The sequence below is a fragment of the Genypterus blacodes genome, unplaced genomic scaffold (genome assembly GCF_046128005.1).
Source record: "Genypterus blacodes isolate CSIRO-AG114 ecotype Tasmania unplaced genomic scaffold, CSIRO-AGI_Gbla_v1 ptg000305l_1, whole genome shotgun sequence".
In the NCBI taxonomy this organism is placed as follows: domain Eukaryota; kingdom Metazoa; phylum Chordata; class Actinopteri; order Ophidiiformes; family Ophidiidae; genus Genypterus; species Genypterus blacodes.
This window is the reverse complement of record NW_027467095.1, coordinates 22,501-37,728: the sequence shown is the minus strand read 5'-3', so window position 1 is coordinate 37,728 and position 15,228 is coordinate 22,501. Positions and strand designations below refer to the sequence as shown.

General features: G+C 51.7%; 2 protein-coding genes across 3 annotated transcripts in view; both read right to left on the bottom strand.

Annotated features, from left to right (window-relative positions):
- Window positions 1-1,289: 1,289 nt before the first annotated feature.
- On the bottom strand, window positions 1,290-6,265 carry LOC142988247 (FSD1-like protein). 2 transcript variants are annotated; one of them, XM_076137353.1, is made up of 13 exons: window positions 6,179-6,265; window positions 5,239-5,334; window positions 5,023-5,154; window positions 4,745-4,846; window positions 4,650-4,672; window positions 4,256-4,377; window positions 3,947-4,171; window positions 3,581-3,679; window positions 3,296-3,425; window positions 2,510-2,595; window positions 2,124-2,378; window positions 1,840-1,928; window positions 1,290-1,754 (listed from the first exon to the last, which is right to left on the bottom strand). In XM_076137353.1, exons 1-13 carry the CDS (start codon window positions 6,191-6,193, stop codon window positions 1,653-1,655), a joined length of 1,476 nt encoding a protein of 491 aa, XP_075993468.1. In that variant the 5' UTR covers window positions 6,194-6,265; the 3' UTR covers window positions 1,290-1,652. The 2 variants fall into 2 exon arrangements, with proteins under 2 accessions (XP_075993468.1, XP_075993469.1); XM_076137354.1 differs by lacking the exons at window positions 4,256-4,377; window positions 4,650-4,672 and having other exon boundaries at window positions 3,947-4,154.
- A 465-nt stretch (window positions 6,266-6,730) lies between these two features.
- Window positions 6,731-15,228, bottom strand: part of apc (APC regulator of WNT signaling pathway) — a 17,253-nt gene continuing 8,755 nt past the window's right edge. The window contains exons 8-17 of the mRNA XM_076137336.1: window positions 15,132-15,182; window positions 14,908-14,994; window positions 14,595-14,772; window positions 14,307-14,507; window positions 14,036-14,131; window positions 13,702-13,841; window positions 13,435-13,512; window positions 13,197-13,313; window positions 12,883-13,097; window positions 6,731-12,797 (exon numbers count right to left, since the gene is read on the bottom strand). Coding sequence (XP_075993451.1) covers window positions 7,820-12,797; window positions 12,883-13,097; window positions 13,197-13,313; window positions 13,435-13,512; window positions 13,702-13,841; window positions 14,036-14,131; window positions 14,307-14,507; window positions 14,595-14,772; window positions 14,908-14,994; window positions 15,132-15,182 — 6,141 coding nt within the window. The 3' untranslated portion in view covers window positions 6,731-7,819. The remainder of the gene's footprint in view (window positions 12,798-12,882; window positions 13,098-13,196; window positions 13,314-13,434; window positions 13,513-13,701; window positions 13,842-14,035; window positions 14,132-14,306; window positions 14,508-14,594; window positions 14,773-14,907; window positions 14,995-15,131; window positions 15,183-15,228) is intronic.

The window sequence follows — 15,228 nt, the reverse complement described above, 5'->3', positions numbered from 1 at the left end:
TCCTTCCTGTTTACAATAAATGAGAGAAGCAATAGAAATTGTAATTTCTGTAAAAACACTTGAATCACAAACATGACTGTGGACTTTAACATGTGAGTATAAAACCTTATAATCCCGTTTGAATGTTTGTGTTTTTACAGTGCAGCATGAGCGCTCTATAAAGCCGCTCTGCTGCTGCTGCTCTGCTGCATTCTGACCTCTCATTGTTCAGGATAGCATTTTGATTCGATGTTAAAGTTAATTATGGATTTAGTCGCCGACTTTTTGTGACATCGTCTCATTTGAGATTTTTCTTTCAACTTGTTTTTTATTTATTGGCATTGTTTATATAATTTTATTCTTTTTAAAAGCTCAAACTTATACATTTTGTTACAATCTATTGGATCCTGATGGTCTGAAAGGACCAATCATGTGTCAGGACTCCTCCCCCCCGTGTCAGGACTCCTCCCTCCCGTCGCTCTGCGTTCAAATTGTGTCGCTGATCGTCCTCATTTGTTTTGGCTTCTACTGTGTTGCCAAGGTTACAACATCTCATAAAAAGGCTGTTTGCTGTTAGCCATTAGCTACCAATCATATGTTGTTGAGACTGATGAAGAGGTCTCTCCTCCTCCTCCTCCAGCTGGTGGCTGATCCTCGGTGCCGCCTGCCTGCTGGCCGCCACCTTCGCCTCCTTCCGCCTGTACGAAGTCTGCAGGAGGCCTGAGGAAGAGGAAGGTGACGTCAGAGACAAAGGAGAGCAAGAAAGAATGTGGAAATGAAGAAGAGGAAGAGGGGGAGGAGGGTCCTTTACATATGAATGTCCAGCATTTCAATTCAAGTATCTTGGTTTGTTTTGAGTTAAATTGTAACATTTTCGGACTAATAATAGTGAAAATGCCCTGCCCCCAGCCCCACAGGGGGCGGGGCTCCAGTGACTGCAGAGACATGTTTCAATGTTACTTTATTGGTTTCAGAAGTGTTTACATTTCATAGCTGAATCTATTTCCTGTTCTTTGAAGCTGATTTCACACAAAAATAAACATTTTCTTTTCTGTACCAATAATCAATAACTGATCAGTTTAACTTTTTCTTAAGCATTAAATTATTAAAGCGTTTTTCTTAAAATGCCCTAAACTCCAAAATAAAACAGTGTCTTTCAAAATAAAACACAGCAATTCAGATTAAGAATTTAAGGATTTCCTTTCACAAATTTCAAAACAAAAGCAATCACAGTCAACATAAACAGGACAAGTGCATGTTAGCTTCACAATAAAAGCCTTTAGGCACCTGTTGACTTCATTTCTTCTCCAAAAAAAAATATTCAGAGCAGCGAGCTAACCCCAACATTTCAAATCAAAAGCCTTTGGTACTGACATCAGTAGTTTGTTGAGGTCTTTCAACATAAGAGCGCACAAACGCCATCACAGCTTACAAAATAAAAGCCATTAAAAACAGACATTTACAAAATCATTTGTGGAATTACAATAAAATCCTTTGAAAAATGTTTCAGAACACATTTTGAATGTATGTAATAAATTATTCCTTATATTTCATCCTCTCATCTCATGATATCTAATAAATGGAAATGTTGAGCAAATAATCTATTTAGCAAATAAAAACAGGCGGAGCCAGATCTCCATCAGCCAATCAGGAGGAAGGAGGTGGATCCTGTGTCACTGTGACAAATTACTGAGGCTTCGATTGGTCGATAGAAAATTTCCCATGAAACTCGGTACCTGCAGGCCCGTCGCTATGGTGATACCACCGCACCACACCTGCAACAAAGAGGAAGAATTAGTTTCATTCTGACATAAATAACTGCTGCAGTTTTACTGTAGGAACAGGAAGTTCTGTACTGACAGAGAACGCAGGGACAAGTGGCTGGGTAAACTTTATTTTGAAGGAGTGAAGAAGATGAAGACGATCAACATCGATAAACAACAAATCACCTGAAAGAGAAAGACAACAAGTGTGAAACATGAAAGGGGTCTGTCTCAAAAATAAATATTACTAAGAGCAGAAGAATAAATGAAGACATTAACAGAATAAACATCAAATATTAAGATTTATTACTGACAACATTAAGAGAAGCAAGGATTAAATATGTTACATTTGTGTGAAAATAAAACAGGAAGTTTTCTTACCGTTGTCACAGTCACAGTAGATTCCGATTCGCTGAGGCAGCGGCCAATCAAGCGGCTTGGCTCGGTTGCTGTGCTTGGCGGCGAGCGAGCTTTGCAGCCACTGGGTGGCGTGCAGACACCACGACCCCGTGCTCTTTCCCAATTGGTCAAAACGTCCCAGGCTGGAGCGGTAGGCCACACCCACACTTAATGACTTCCAGTCAGCCAGGGGGCGGAGCTCCCAGTAGTGACAGCCGCCACTCATTCCCTGATCGCCTTGGAGACCAAATAGCATTAGGGTTAGCAATGAGACGCACTGAGCAGTACTGAGCCTCACTGAGCAGTACTGAGCCCTACTGAGCAGTACTGAGCCCTACTGAGCAGTACTGAGCCCTACTGAGCCGTACCCAGGACTGTGTAGGAGTCTCCGGCAAATCGCTCGCGTCCTGACTGGCTTCCTGCTCTCTTATTGGGCGAGGGGGTGGAGCTCCTGCTGTGAAAAACAAAAACAAACACGCCCAAAGTCAGAAAACAGAAGAAAGAACAAAGGAGGAGAAACAATGAGACGAGTGATGATGCTGCAAAGATGCAAATTCATGAAAAAGCTGGAAAATAATAGAGTGGAAGCCAAAATAACAAATCCACATAATGATTGATTATCTTTGTGTTAGATTGAACAGGAGTTACAGCAGAACATGTAGAAGATGAAGATGATTTATTTATACAAATACCAATCACTACATAGCATCTATAAAGAGTGAATCTTCTTCCTACCAGGTGGAACCTGAGACCATGTTCATATGTTTATAACCATGACATTAACGTGTTAACTGCCAAACTAAAGAGGCTACAACACTTAAAATCTGAACCCAAACAAAGTGATGTGCAGCGATGTGATTGGCTGGTGAAGTGACAGATGGGATGAGGACGTGGGCGGTGACTCAGCGGTTACTAGGCAGATTTCTACCTGAGTGTGTGGGCGGGACACATTAGCTCAGCTGCAGGAGATCAAAGGTCAAACAAAAGCACACAAAGGTCAAAAATGTAAATATATTAAGTCTGAAATGAGGATAACAGCGTAAATGTATTCAAAGTTAAGGTTTAACAAATGTCAGATCATTGCAGGTAAAGTTGGTTTAGTGTGCAGATTAAGAAAAGCTCTCCACTGAAACTTTACTGCTTTATTTCCTCACCTGCTCTTATTCTCTTTGCCCTTCAGCCGGGGGTTGTGACCTTTGACCCCCTGTGGCTCCCAGGTCACGGTGTCTCCCTGAACCTTCAGCTCGGGGTGAGCCGTCGCCTCGTCGAAGCTGAAATTAAAAGCTGAAGAAGAAGAAAGCAAAGTTACAAATCATCTTTAGAATAAAAACAAAGACCAGGTGACCTCACCTTTGACCTTTGCTCAGATTTACACCTTTTCCTTCAATTCTCTGGCTAACAATGTTTAATCTCTCCGTCTCTTCCTCTGATTGGCTGACCTTTGGTTTCCAGGGCAACAGGCTCCGAGAAATCGCCGGCAGCGGCTTTGTTTCTTGCTCGTACACGAATGACAACATAGAGGGAATCGAACTTCAGGCCTGAGAGACAAACAGAGACAAAGACAGAGACAAACGCAGAGACAAACGGAGACAAACGCGGAGACAAACGCAGAGACAAACGCAGAGACAAACGCAGAGACAAACGCAGAGACAAACACAGAGACAAACAGATCAAACAGAATAGAAGTGATGGATCAGCAAAGCTATAATTTAATGAATATGAAGAAGTCTTTCATGAGTTTCTGCATACGGTTCCATCAAAGTGGGTTGCTAACTTTGAGTGACCTTTGACCTTTGAGTGCTGACCTGTGATGGTGAACTCTGTCTCTTGGATGTCGTCGATCCTTTCCCAGCTCATCTCACCTGCAGCACGTGCGGTGATGTTTCGGTCGGTTTTACAAAACTCCAGCGTGTAACAATGGGCGCGGTCGTCAGCATTGGCGGTGGATGCGCAGCACGGACGCCAGGCCACTGTGGCGCCGTTATCACGAAGGAAGCAACCGGAAACGTCAATCTGTGGAGGTTTGGGCACTGTAAAGAAACAAAACCTCATTTAAAAAAACATTCTAACAAATTAACCAAAACAAAATCCTGAAAAACAGAGGAGGAGCCGACCAGGCAGGAAGTGAAGAGTCTGAAGCTCCGCCCTCTCCACGCTGAAATCTACCGTGAAACGAGACATGCTGTCAGAAGCTGCCAGCCGAGTCGTCAGGCGGAAAGCTGGAGCCATGGTTACCCTGGAAGCAGGGGGCGGGGTTAGCCAAGGGGCGGGGTTAGTTAGAGGCGGGGTTAGTTTGGGGTGGCAGGAATTCTATTGTGGTGGGCGGAGTTAATCATTATCAACATGGGTTAAGTGTTTTAACATGCAAACAATTTAGTTTACTGAATAAAAGCAAGAAACAGAAAACAGAGACAAAAAAGAAGAACAAAATCATCATAATAAAATAAATTTTAAAAGAACAAAAGCATGAAAAAGTAATTAATGCTGATAATAAAATGATAAACTGACCTTTCTTTGATTTGTTTAGCAGCCTGAAAAGAACAAAGTATTCATGAGTAATGATCATAATTATTTATACTAGGATATTTACATTCCTCTCTCACCTGCAGGAATTCTTCTTCATTGGTGATTTTCAGGGTTTGATTGGAAAATTCCAGAAGCTCCAAACATGAAGACAGAGCCATCTTCCCCTCCATCAGCTGAGACTGAGTACAGAAACATGTGATGGTTTAGATCAGGGGTCGGGAACCTTTTTCAGCCATAGGTTCCCGACCTCTGGTTTAGAAACTACTAAGAAAAAAAATGGCAAATTTCAGAGGAATGTAGAGAAGAAAACAATTAGAACTCGATAATTAACAGATACAGAAGAAAACAAAAGAACCTGAAGCTCCGCCTCTTTCCTCTGCTGCTCCTCCTTGATTGCAGTACAAAGCTCCGCCCCTTTCTCCTCCAGGGTGGACCTCAGTTGCTCAATCTCCGCCTCCAGGTCTGACATCACCCTGCATGATTCTGCCTGATTGTCCAAACAGAGACGAGTTCAAAGACTGAATCTTTCTTTATTTGTCGGTCTGCTCCTCTCAGCCAATCAGCTACTGACCTGCAGGCCCGTGAGTGTGAGGTCGACTGTCTCTAGGAAGTTCTGGAGCTCCTCGTTCTTATTGGCTAGAGTGGTGATGATCCTCTGGAGAGCTTCCTGTTTGTAAACACAGATTAGAAGATAAATGTCAACGACTTCAGGCGCTCTGATTTATGATATTTATGATGAGACCATGAACGCAGCACAAACCAAAATACCCTTTCAAAATAAAACTAAAATGAGAGAGAGAGAGAGACAGTGAGACAGACAGAGAGACAGCGAGAAACAGGGAGGGAGGGAGACAGAGACGCAGAGAGACAGACAGAGAGAGAAAGTGAGACGGACAGAGATGCAGAGACAGACAGACAGGCAGAGAAAGACAGTGAAGGAGAGATGTATAGAGAGAGTGAGGGAGACAGAGACAGACAGAGAGGGAGATACAGAGACACAGACAGTGAAGTAGACACAACAGAGACAAGGAGAGAGAAACAGACAGGGAGAAAAACAGAGACACACAAACCGAGAGAGGGACAGGGAGAGGGGGGCAGGGAGACAGAGACAGACAGACACGCAAACCGAGAGAGGGACAGGGAGGGGGGGGGGGCAGAGACAGACAGACACGCAATCCGAGAGAGGGACGGGGGGTGGGGGGGGCAGGGAGACAGAGACAGACAGAGAGAGAGAGACAGACACGCAAACCGAGAGAGGGACAGGGAGAGGGGGGGGAGGGCAGGGAGACACAGACAGAGAGAGACAGACAGACACGCAAACCGAGAGAGGGACAGGGAGAGGGGGGGGCAGGGAGACACAGACAGACAGAGAGAGGACTTTGGCTAACGGTGGAGCTAACAGCAGCTAGCTGCTAATCCCGTCTCTCTCTCCGTTTCCGTCCCTTTTGTCTCTGGGTCCTCGCATAAGGACAGACAATCGCAGGCGTCTTGTCCTCCTGCTGCTGTCTTACCTTCTGAGCGTCCATCGCCGCAGAGGACACGGGGACACAGCGGACCGAAACTCTGAAGCCACACACGACGACTGCTGTACTTCCTGTCCGGACCACCAAATTAAAAGTCTGAACTGCAACTTCAACATACAGGAGCAGCGAAGTGTCAACAAAACATTCAGAAAGACGAACTAAACTAAATGAATACACACTAAGTTTCTCCCCACACATTCTAAATGATTTAAAAGTCCTGTAAATACTGTTATATCTAATAAGAACATTCGACTTTAAAGTGTAGGTTAAACAGTTGAATACTTCCGCCTGAGGAAGGAAACGTGACTTTGATAAGATGGAGCACTTAGCAGGTTTGTAAATCGAGCTTGGTGGACAATTCAATACTTTGAGTTGAGTTTCTATTTGACATTATTTAAGAACGATGAAGCAGAATGCGGCCACACGGGGGCGCCAGATCACAGCTGAACTGTGAGCAGACCACGTGACAAGCAGACGCTTCAAGGAGACAAACTTGACCTCTGACCCCCTGAAAAACAAACAGACTAACGATCTTGCAGCTAAAATGTTACATTTTATTTTTCATTTCCCCAAACGTTTTATAGCATCAACATAAAAACAGTGAAGATTAAAATGAATTAATCAAGAAAAATTACAGCAATGAATAAATTGTGGTTTCAATCTTTTGGCAAAAACCATTTAGTTTTAAATTATGTGCTTCAGTTTTAAGGTTTTACAGCAATAACTTACATTTTACAGTGTTTCTCACTTTTCAAGGCAGGACACATTCAGCCCAACACTCAGGAGCTGAATCTGAAACCCTGGATAACTGAAAGATCCAACCTGATAGGAAACAATAACACACTTTGTGTTCATGAGTTTGGTTCTGAAAAACACTCATCTGCTCATCTGCTCCACATTTCAATGGCATAACAGTCTGAAGAACATCAGAGAAAATAACTCATCATTTTAAACACATTTTCCTTTCCTAGCCTGTCGAGAAAATGACACACACACACACACACACACACACACACACACACACACACACACACACACACACACACACACACACACACACACACACACACACACACACACACACACACACACACACACACACACACACACAATCCAGATTTGACTTCAGAGCAGCGTTTGGTTGATCAAAGTGCTTTGTTGTGAGGAGAAATGGTTTCAGCTTCTTGTTCTTTTCTTTTCATGAATCACAGGAAAATAAAGACATTAAAGTATTTTTCTGCCACAAACATCAGAAAAATCCGTTTTTCACAACCAAACTCATCAACCACACATGGACACTTCCAAAGCCAAGGAGAAGCTACAGCTACCAAAGTCTTCATCATCATCATCATCATCATGGTAAGTTACTTTGTTAATGGGGGCGGGGCCATGCAGGGAGAGACAGGGTGGGGGCGGAGCTTAGCGTTACATTTCCTTTTAGTGGTATCAAAACATAAAAAGTCTCATTTTCATTTTTTCAAAATTTCTGTCAGCAAAATAAAAACCCTGACAGACAGGTGAGAGTGGCCAATGGGGAGTGAGTAGGAGAGAAGGGGGCGGGGCTTTAAATACATCCTGGCTTCCTGTACAGTCTGACCCTCCAGTTATGTACACGTCCATTTCCTGCTCTCACACCGATGTCACGATGTACGATCCGCGCTCTCCACCGCCGCTGCCGCCTTCGCCACTTTTTGGCTCCCGCTTTTTGGTGACAGGCGTGGGGATGAGCGAAGGCCGTGTCGGGGTCGTGGACGTGGCGGTGGTTGTCGCGGGGGCGGCGGGGGTGGGGGCGGCGGAGACGTCGCCGATGCTTTTCCTGGGACTTGGCGTGTAGTTGAAGGGACTCACTCTGGCTGCCACGGCGCCGCTGCGCTGCTGGCTGCGTTGTTGTTGTTGTTGTTGTTGTTGTTGTTGTTGTTGTTGTTGTTGTTGGCGCTCGGCTGGCGGAGGCTTGTCGTCAAGGCTCTCGCAGCTGCGCCGCAGGTTGAGGTTGGATGATGAGGAAGAAGAGGAGGAGGGGACCTTCGTAGTAGCAGCAGTGCCGTCGATGACGGGCGGGGCGTTGGCGGTGGTCGGCGAGCGAGCGGAGCAGGAAGAGGCGGAGGAAGAACGCGGGTTGTTGACGGGACAGTCTTCAAGCCGCACCCACACGTCTTCTGATTTGTCAGTGAAGCTCCTCCCAGTCGCTGCCTCTCCACTGCTGCTCTTGGCCTTCCTCCACGTTCCTTTGGCCCTCACTGTCGTCTCCTCTTCGCTCCGCCCCTTCTCGCTGGACTCCGACGACGCCGACAGGACAGACGACGAGCTTCCTGTTCGCTTCCACGTTCCTACACGCGGCAACGACGTCGAGTGCTTCCCGCCACTTCCTCCGGCCCCGCCGCTACTGTTCTCCCGCTTCCAGGTGCCGGTGCGGCTGAACCTGGAGGATGTGGGCGGGTCCTGAGGGCGGGAGGGGCTCTCTGAGTGAGAGCGGTTTATGTCGTGCCTCCTGGACGCCACTGGTAACGGCGTATCTGGGCTCGATGGAGACTCCAGTGCCGCCGCCGCCGCAGATTCCTCCAGCTTCCTCTTGAGCGTCGGGCTCGGCGCTTCCTTGATGAAGGTGGACTGACGAACGAGCGCCGGCTTCTCCGGCTCAGACTTCTGCTTCTTGGCCGGCGCGGAGCTGCCGACCCTCGATGCCGATTCGCTCCTTGGGATCCCGCCGCCGTTTCTCTGCTTCACTATTCTGGAGGCGGAGGATGACGCACTTCCTGGAGACGCCGTGCGCGGAAGCTGAGACAGTTTCCCTCCTTTCTGATTGGCTGCTGCCGCGGGTCGGGAGGGCGTGGAATCCCGGGAAGACCCGCCTCCTTTGTCGCAGCCGTCAGCACTTCCTGGAGTTTTGACTGCAGACGTGGGCGGCGCTCTGGGCTTGCTCCGCCCCCTGGCCGCCGTCTCTGCTCTGGGTTTTCCCGTGATCAGACTCCTGTAAACCTTCTTCCCACCTTTCACCGCCTTTTCCTCCTCCTCCTCTTCCTCCTTCTTCTTGGCCTCCAGTGTGCTGCGTTCGCCCGGCTTTAAGATCCTCGCCCCGCGCTTTGCAGCTTCCTGCTCCTTCTCCTCCCCCTCCTCTTTTTCTTCCTCTGGGTTGTTGCTGGCCAGCGGGAGGCGGAACGGCGAGCCGACGGACTTGAGCGACAACACAGAGTCTGAGTCTGATGAGGGCTGGCGGGAAAGTGAAGTGGCGGCGGCGGCGGCGGCGTTCAGGCTGCTGACGATGGAGTTTGCACCTTCTTGGATCGCCTTCCAATCAAAGGACTCAGAATCGGGGGAGGCGGGGCTCCGGGGTGCGTCCGCGGGCTCCTCCTCTGCCAAGATGCCGTCGTCTGCCTTTGGAACAGGAAGTGGAGGGGTGACGGCGGTCACAGCGGCGGCCTTCTTCTTCTTCTTGGGCATGGCGGAGCTGATGCACTCCTGCAGGAGGTCGTCCTCCGAGTCGATGCTCAGTGAGCTCAGAGAGGAGTTCCTGGAGAAACAAACGGGAGTGTCTTCCACGTGGAACGCTTTGGGGGTGTAGCCGCTGGCCACAGGGGGGCGTGGCTTAGAGTCAGCACGTGGGGGAGGAGCAGAGTTTGGCACAGCTTTGGCGTCAGCGTCTTCCTCTGGGGGAGGCGGAGCAAACTCCTTGTTGTTGTTCTCCTGGTCGATGTCACTGAGCGAGCTGAGGGAGGAGTTACGGGAGAAGCAGACGGGCGTGTCCTCGATGGAAAACTTCTGCTTTTCATCTGCAGCCACCTGATTGGTCGGCGGTTTGGGTCTGGGGAAGACGGCGGCCGTCTGCTGCTTCCGCTTCCTTCCTTCTTCTTCATCTTTCTTCTTCTTCTGTTCATCCTTCTCCACGCCGTCCTCTTCGTCAAAGTCCAGCGAGCTGAGGGAGTCGTTGCGTGAGAAGCAGCACGGCGTCCCTTCGATGGGCGTGTAGTGACGCGGCGAGTCGAAGGCAAACCCCGGTTTGACTTTGGCCGCTGCCGACGGGACGCCGTACGAGGTTCTCTGGGGCATCGGCTTCACGGGAGACGTGGGCTTCTTCTTCTGCTGCTGCTGCTGCTGCTGCTGCTGCTGAGTGGGAAGAGGAGGGGGGAGGGCGGGAGGGAGAGGAGGTGGAGGAATGGGCGGGGCTTGTTGGTGCTCGTTATTTGCAGCCGCTCTGACGGGCTTCCTGGGCTTGGCTTTGGGCATAGCGGCGCTGATACATTCAGCCAGGATGTCGTCGCCGTTCTCCCCCTCAGGGAGTCCCACCCGTCTTCTCTGGGAGGAAGGGGCGGGGCCAGCGGGCGCAGCCGACGCTTCCTCATTGGGCGGCGAGTCGATGGTGAGGTCGCTAAGCGATGTAGCGGTGGAGAAGTTGAGCGGCGTTCCTTCCACACAGTAGATGCGCGGCACCTCGTCTGAAGGCGGCGCCGCCTCCTTCCTGTGCTGTGACTGGGTGCGGCTCTGAGGTGGGAGGAGCTTGTACACGGGAAGCTGGCTGGGTTTCCGTGGCACCGCCTGCTGCTGTTTCTTTGGTTTCCGTGATGACTTGGGCATCGCCGCGTTGATGCAAGCCTCCAGGATCTCTATGTCATCGTCATCATCGGACTCATCCAGGATCTGTTGAGCCGCGGCCTCTTCCTCCTCCTTCCTCTTCTCCTTGGCTCCGTCTTCTTCCTCTCTCTTCTTCTTCATCTCTGTGGCGATGTACGGCTCATCCAGACTGAGCGCGCTCAGGCTGGAGGCGCGCGAGAAGCCGTGCGGCGTGCTCTCAGTGGCAAAGTGCAGCAAGACGTCGGCGCAGCTTTCCTCTTCCTCCTTCTTCTCGGCTTCCTCCTCCTCCCCCTCGGTATTTTGAGACGCCGGCGGCAAAGGAGGCGTCTTGGCGCGGCTGGGCGGCATGGTCTGCCCGGGGCTGTCGGGCAGGTCGCTGGGGCTGACCACGCCGCTGGGCACGCCGCTGCACGGCTCGCTGGAGCGCACGGAGCTGGCGATGGACGGGCTGGAGAAGCTGTCCAGAGAACTGACCGACGTGCAGCGGCTGAACATCAGCGGCGTTTCCTGAGCGTACGGCTGCTCCGGGGGGCTCTTGGGGGTCCTGGCGCCGGACGAGGACGCCACGTGGTGATGGTGGGCGTGGCCGTGATGGTGGTGGTGACTTCGCCTTACTCGCGTGGACGGGGCGGAGGCCGCCGCCGCCGCCGTTTGGCTTTCCGCTTCCTTTTGTTGCCGCTGTTGCTCGTGCGGCTCCTTCTCACTGACAGGAAGTGTCGGGTAATCGTTCCCACCGCCGCTGATGATGCTCCCGCCTCGTCTCTTCCTCCCCATGACATTGTTCTCCTCCTCTTCCTCTGACGACAGGGAGGAGAGGGAGCTGCCCCGGGAGAAGCAGATGGGCGTGTCTTCCACGCAGTACGTCTGCAGGGTCTCCAGGTTGATCTTTGATGCTGCTCGATTGGTTGAGGCAGGTGGGGGGCGGAGCTTACCGGCAGCAGAGGAAGGGGGCGGGGGCAGGGAGGGAGCAGCAGATTCCTCAGGTTTGAACATGGGCTTGCGCGTCGCGTCTGCGGCGCCGTACTTCAGGCTGTAGTCGATCGGCTGCTCGGCTGACGCCTCGCCGCTGTAATTTGTTGTTGCCGAGACAACAACATAACGAGGCGGCACAGAGGCCATGCGGCTGCTGCCGCTCGCCGAGTCGCCGCCTTCGTTCCTCCTCCTAAGTCTGGATTCCTGTTCGTCCTCGTCGCTATCGATGCCTCCGCGGTGACTCGGGCTCTGCCTCCCAGAGTTCAGCTGCTCGTCTGAGTACTTCAGGCTGTAGTTGATGGGCGTGTCCAGCTCACCGCCGTCGTCGTCCGCCATGTGGTTGGCACTGCGGATCTTGTGTGCCAGATCAGCCGGGTACTTCCTGTAGATGCAGCACTTGTTGGCGCCGCTTTCGTCGGAAGAGTAAAAAGGCTCGGCGGACGGTTTGGTCTGTCCGCGTTTACCGTAACCGTCAGCGCTCGTCACGCTGTTCAGGCTGTCGCTGGACGCTCTCACGCTCGGCGGGAACACTGGCCGAGCGTACGCCGAGTCCTCTGTGGCTCTTTTGGATCCGTCGCTGTTTTTTGGGCTGGACAGCACCGGCGTGTTGGCGTAGGAGCGCGCGGCGTTCCCCCCTACTGCTCCGGTGCCGTTACAGCCCCGCCCCTTCCTGTGCCCCGCTTTAGGACTGAGGTTATCGATGTTATCAAACGTCTCAGACAGCTGCTGGGCGTCCAGCTCCTCGATCAACGCCTTCTGCTTTCGGGCGTGAAGCGAGGGAGCGCCGGCGCCGGGCGACACCACGCTGGCGTCCTTGTAACGGACCGGACGATTGGCCATCAGGTTCCGCAGGGCGGCGGCGCTGCCCATGGCGATCATCTTGTGGCGCGAGTGGATGAGATTGCGCAGCATGCCGACGGCGCCCAGCTCCCACAGCGCCTCCTGGTCCTTGGCGTCTCGAGCCGACAGGTTCCACAGCGTCCCGCAGGCGTTGGACACGATGGTCAGACTGTGGGACTTCAGGTGCTGCAGCAGAGTCGGCAGGCAGCCGTGCTCCCGCAAGATCTGCCTGCAAAACACAAGGTCAGGGTCAAGGTCACACAGCAGGGTCAAGGTCACACAGCAGGGTCAAGGTCATTCTTCTCTTTGCTTACCTGTGCGTCTCGTTGGTGGCGATGAGGCTGGAGACGTTGCGCAGGATGCCGCCGCCGCTCTCGATGATGGCGAGCGTGTTGGTGTGGCTGCGATGCGTCAGCGTTCCCACCAGGAAGGCCAGAGCGCCGTCCACCGCACAGATGTCCGCTTTGTTCTCAGTGCAGTGAGCAGACAGGTTCCAGAGCGCGCTCAGGACCGACTTCAGCGTGGACTCCTGAGGAAGAGGAGGAGGAAGAGGAACACCTGAGCACGCTGAAACCATTTGGACATAAGCACAGTGTGTGTGTGTGTGTGTGTGTGTGTGTGTATAGACCTTCTGGACCTCCAGGGCACAGCCCATCAGGGCCCGCACACTGCCGACCTCACGCAGCGTCTTCTTACTGTTGACGTCAGCGCGCCATGACAGGTTCCTCAGAACGCTCGCTATCACCTACAAGCACATACAGAGGTTGATCCAGCAGCGTGTGACCAAAACAGGAAGTAAACGGCGTTAGCCCCGCCTCGTATCACAAGCTGGTAACCACAGCCCCTGTAGCCCCGCCCCTCCGTACCTGCTGCAGGTCTTCGCTCTCAGACTTGAGCTGGGCGACCATGGCTCTCATGCAGCCCTTCATGGAGCACAGCGTGGCCTGATGGGAGGAGAGGCAGCACACGCATGTAAACTTCAAAGGGCTTAGAGAAGATCAATCACACAGCAGGTGAAGGTTGATCACTTCAGGACTAACAGAGTCAGAGTTTGTGTTTCAGAAGAACAAACACACCACAGATCAGTCAAACCAAAGCTCAGGATGTACAGCTGTGTTGTCCTTTCCTCTCACCTTATTGGCCACGTCACCAAAGGTGAGGTTGGTCAGAGCCATGCCGGCGTATCGTCTCAGCGTCACACTGTAGTGATCGCTGCTCAGACCAAACATCTCACAGTCCACCTGAAGAAGCTCAGCCACCGCCTGAAGCCCACCTGCAGGGCAGAGACACAACACTCAGTCCCTGTGACACACACACACACACACACACACACACACACACACACACACACACACACACACACACACACACACACACACACACACACACACACACACACACACACACACACACACACACACACACACACACACACACACACACACACACACACACACGTTCCCTCACCTAGTTCGTTCATGGCGTGTCGATGTTCTTCATCAAAAGACAGCTTCATCAGCACGCAGACAGCCGGACAGATCTGATGCTCCACAGGAGAGGGCACTGCACAAAGCATGATGGGAAAATGTATTCTCTGATGGACACTGCTCATTCCTGCGCTGCAACCATCTCTAGAGCAACCCACACACACTTCCTGTCCATCACCATAACGACCCCAGTAACAGCAGCATGATGAGACGGGTCTGATCTAATCTGAAGCTCTGCTGATGTCACTCACTGGGGTTGTCCTCCTGGTCGACGCCCCTCTCGTGGTTCTCCTGCCAGCTCCAGCAGGCTTCGCAGTAATGCCTCACTTGTTCCAGCAGGTGGAGCACTCGGATCTCTCGGCGCCCCCTCTTGTCGTCGGGCTGGCTGTGCACGATGTTGTGAAGAGCTGCAGAGGCGCGAGCGCGAGCTTCTTTACTGCCCCGAGAGTTCCCTGAGCACAGGAGGACGGACACAGACATCGTTACTAAAAGGTAAAACAGCAGAAATATCGAAATCCAAACTTGCTCTTTCATGTTACCTAGCAACAGTGAGTCCTTGTCGTTGCCATGCAGCAGCTGGATGAGCAGCGGCAGGCAGCCGGACTGACGCATGGCGATGCAGGAATCCTGTGAGCTGGACATGGCGAGCAGCGTGCGGGACATGTCGTCTTTATCGTGAGTCCCCAGCATGGACAGAAGACTGTAGACCATCTCCACCTGCAGGGGGCGGCACAGGGTCTTTACTACCTCCACCCAGGGGGTCAGTGTGTGTGTGTGTGTGTGTGTGTAAAGGTGAAGTTAGAGGTCACTGTGAAGGTCACTCTAAAGGTCACTGTGTCCTCATTCACTCACCTTGGTCCCCAGGTGACTGGTGATTCGCCGAGGCACAGAGTAGCTCGTGTCACTGACAGGCTCCTGCTCCGACCGGCTGCTGAGCGTCTGAGGGGAGGAAACAGGAAATAAGACACAGAGGAGGACACTAATGAATGAGACACAGAGGAGGACACTAATGAATGAGACACAGAGGAGGACACTAATGAATGAGACACAGACAGAATCGGTGAGCTAAGACACACCTGAGCAGCAGCCAATCCACTGCTGTCGCTTGCCCCCTGGACGCCCTCTGTCTGGAGAGAGAATGAGGCATGTTTATGTTGGTGTCCAGGATGAGAA

What these genes read in the sequence shown, in the direction of transcription:
- LOC142988247 (XM_076137353.1), bottom strand. An exon ending in TCACACTCACGGGCCTGCAG is followed by an intron (nt 5,155 to 5,238) that starts GTCAGTAGCTGA and finishes TTGGACAATCAG; the next exon opens with GCAGAATCATGCAGGGTGAT. An exon ending in AGACTCCTACACAGTCCTGG is followed by an intron (nt 2,379 to 2,509) that starts GTACGGCTCAGT and finishes TTGGTCTCCAAG; the next exon opens with GCGATCAGGGAATGAGTGGC.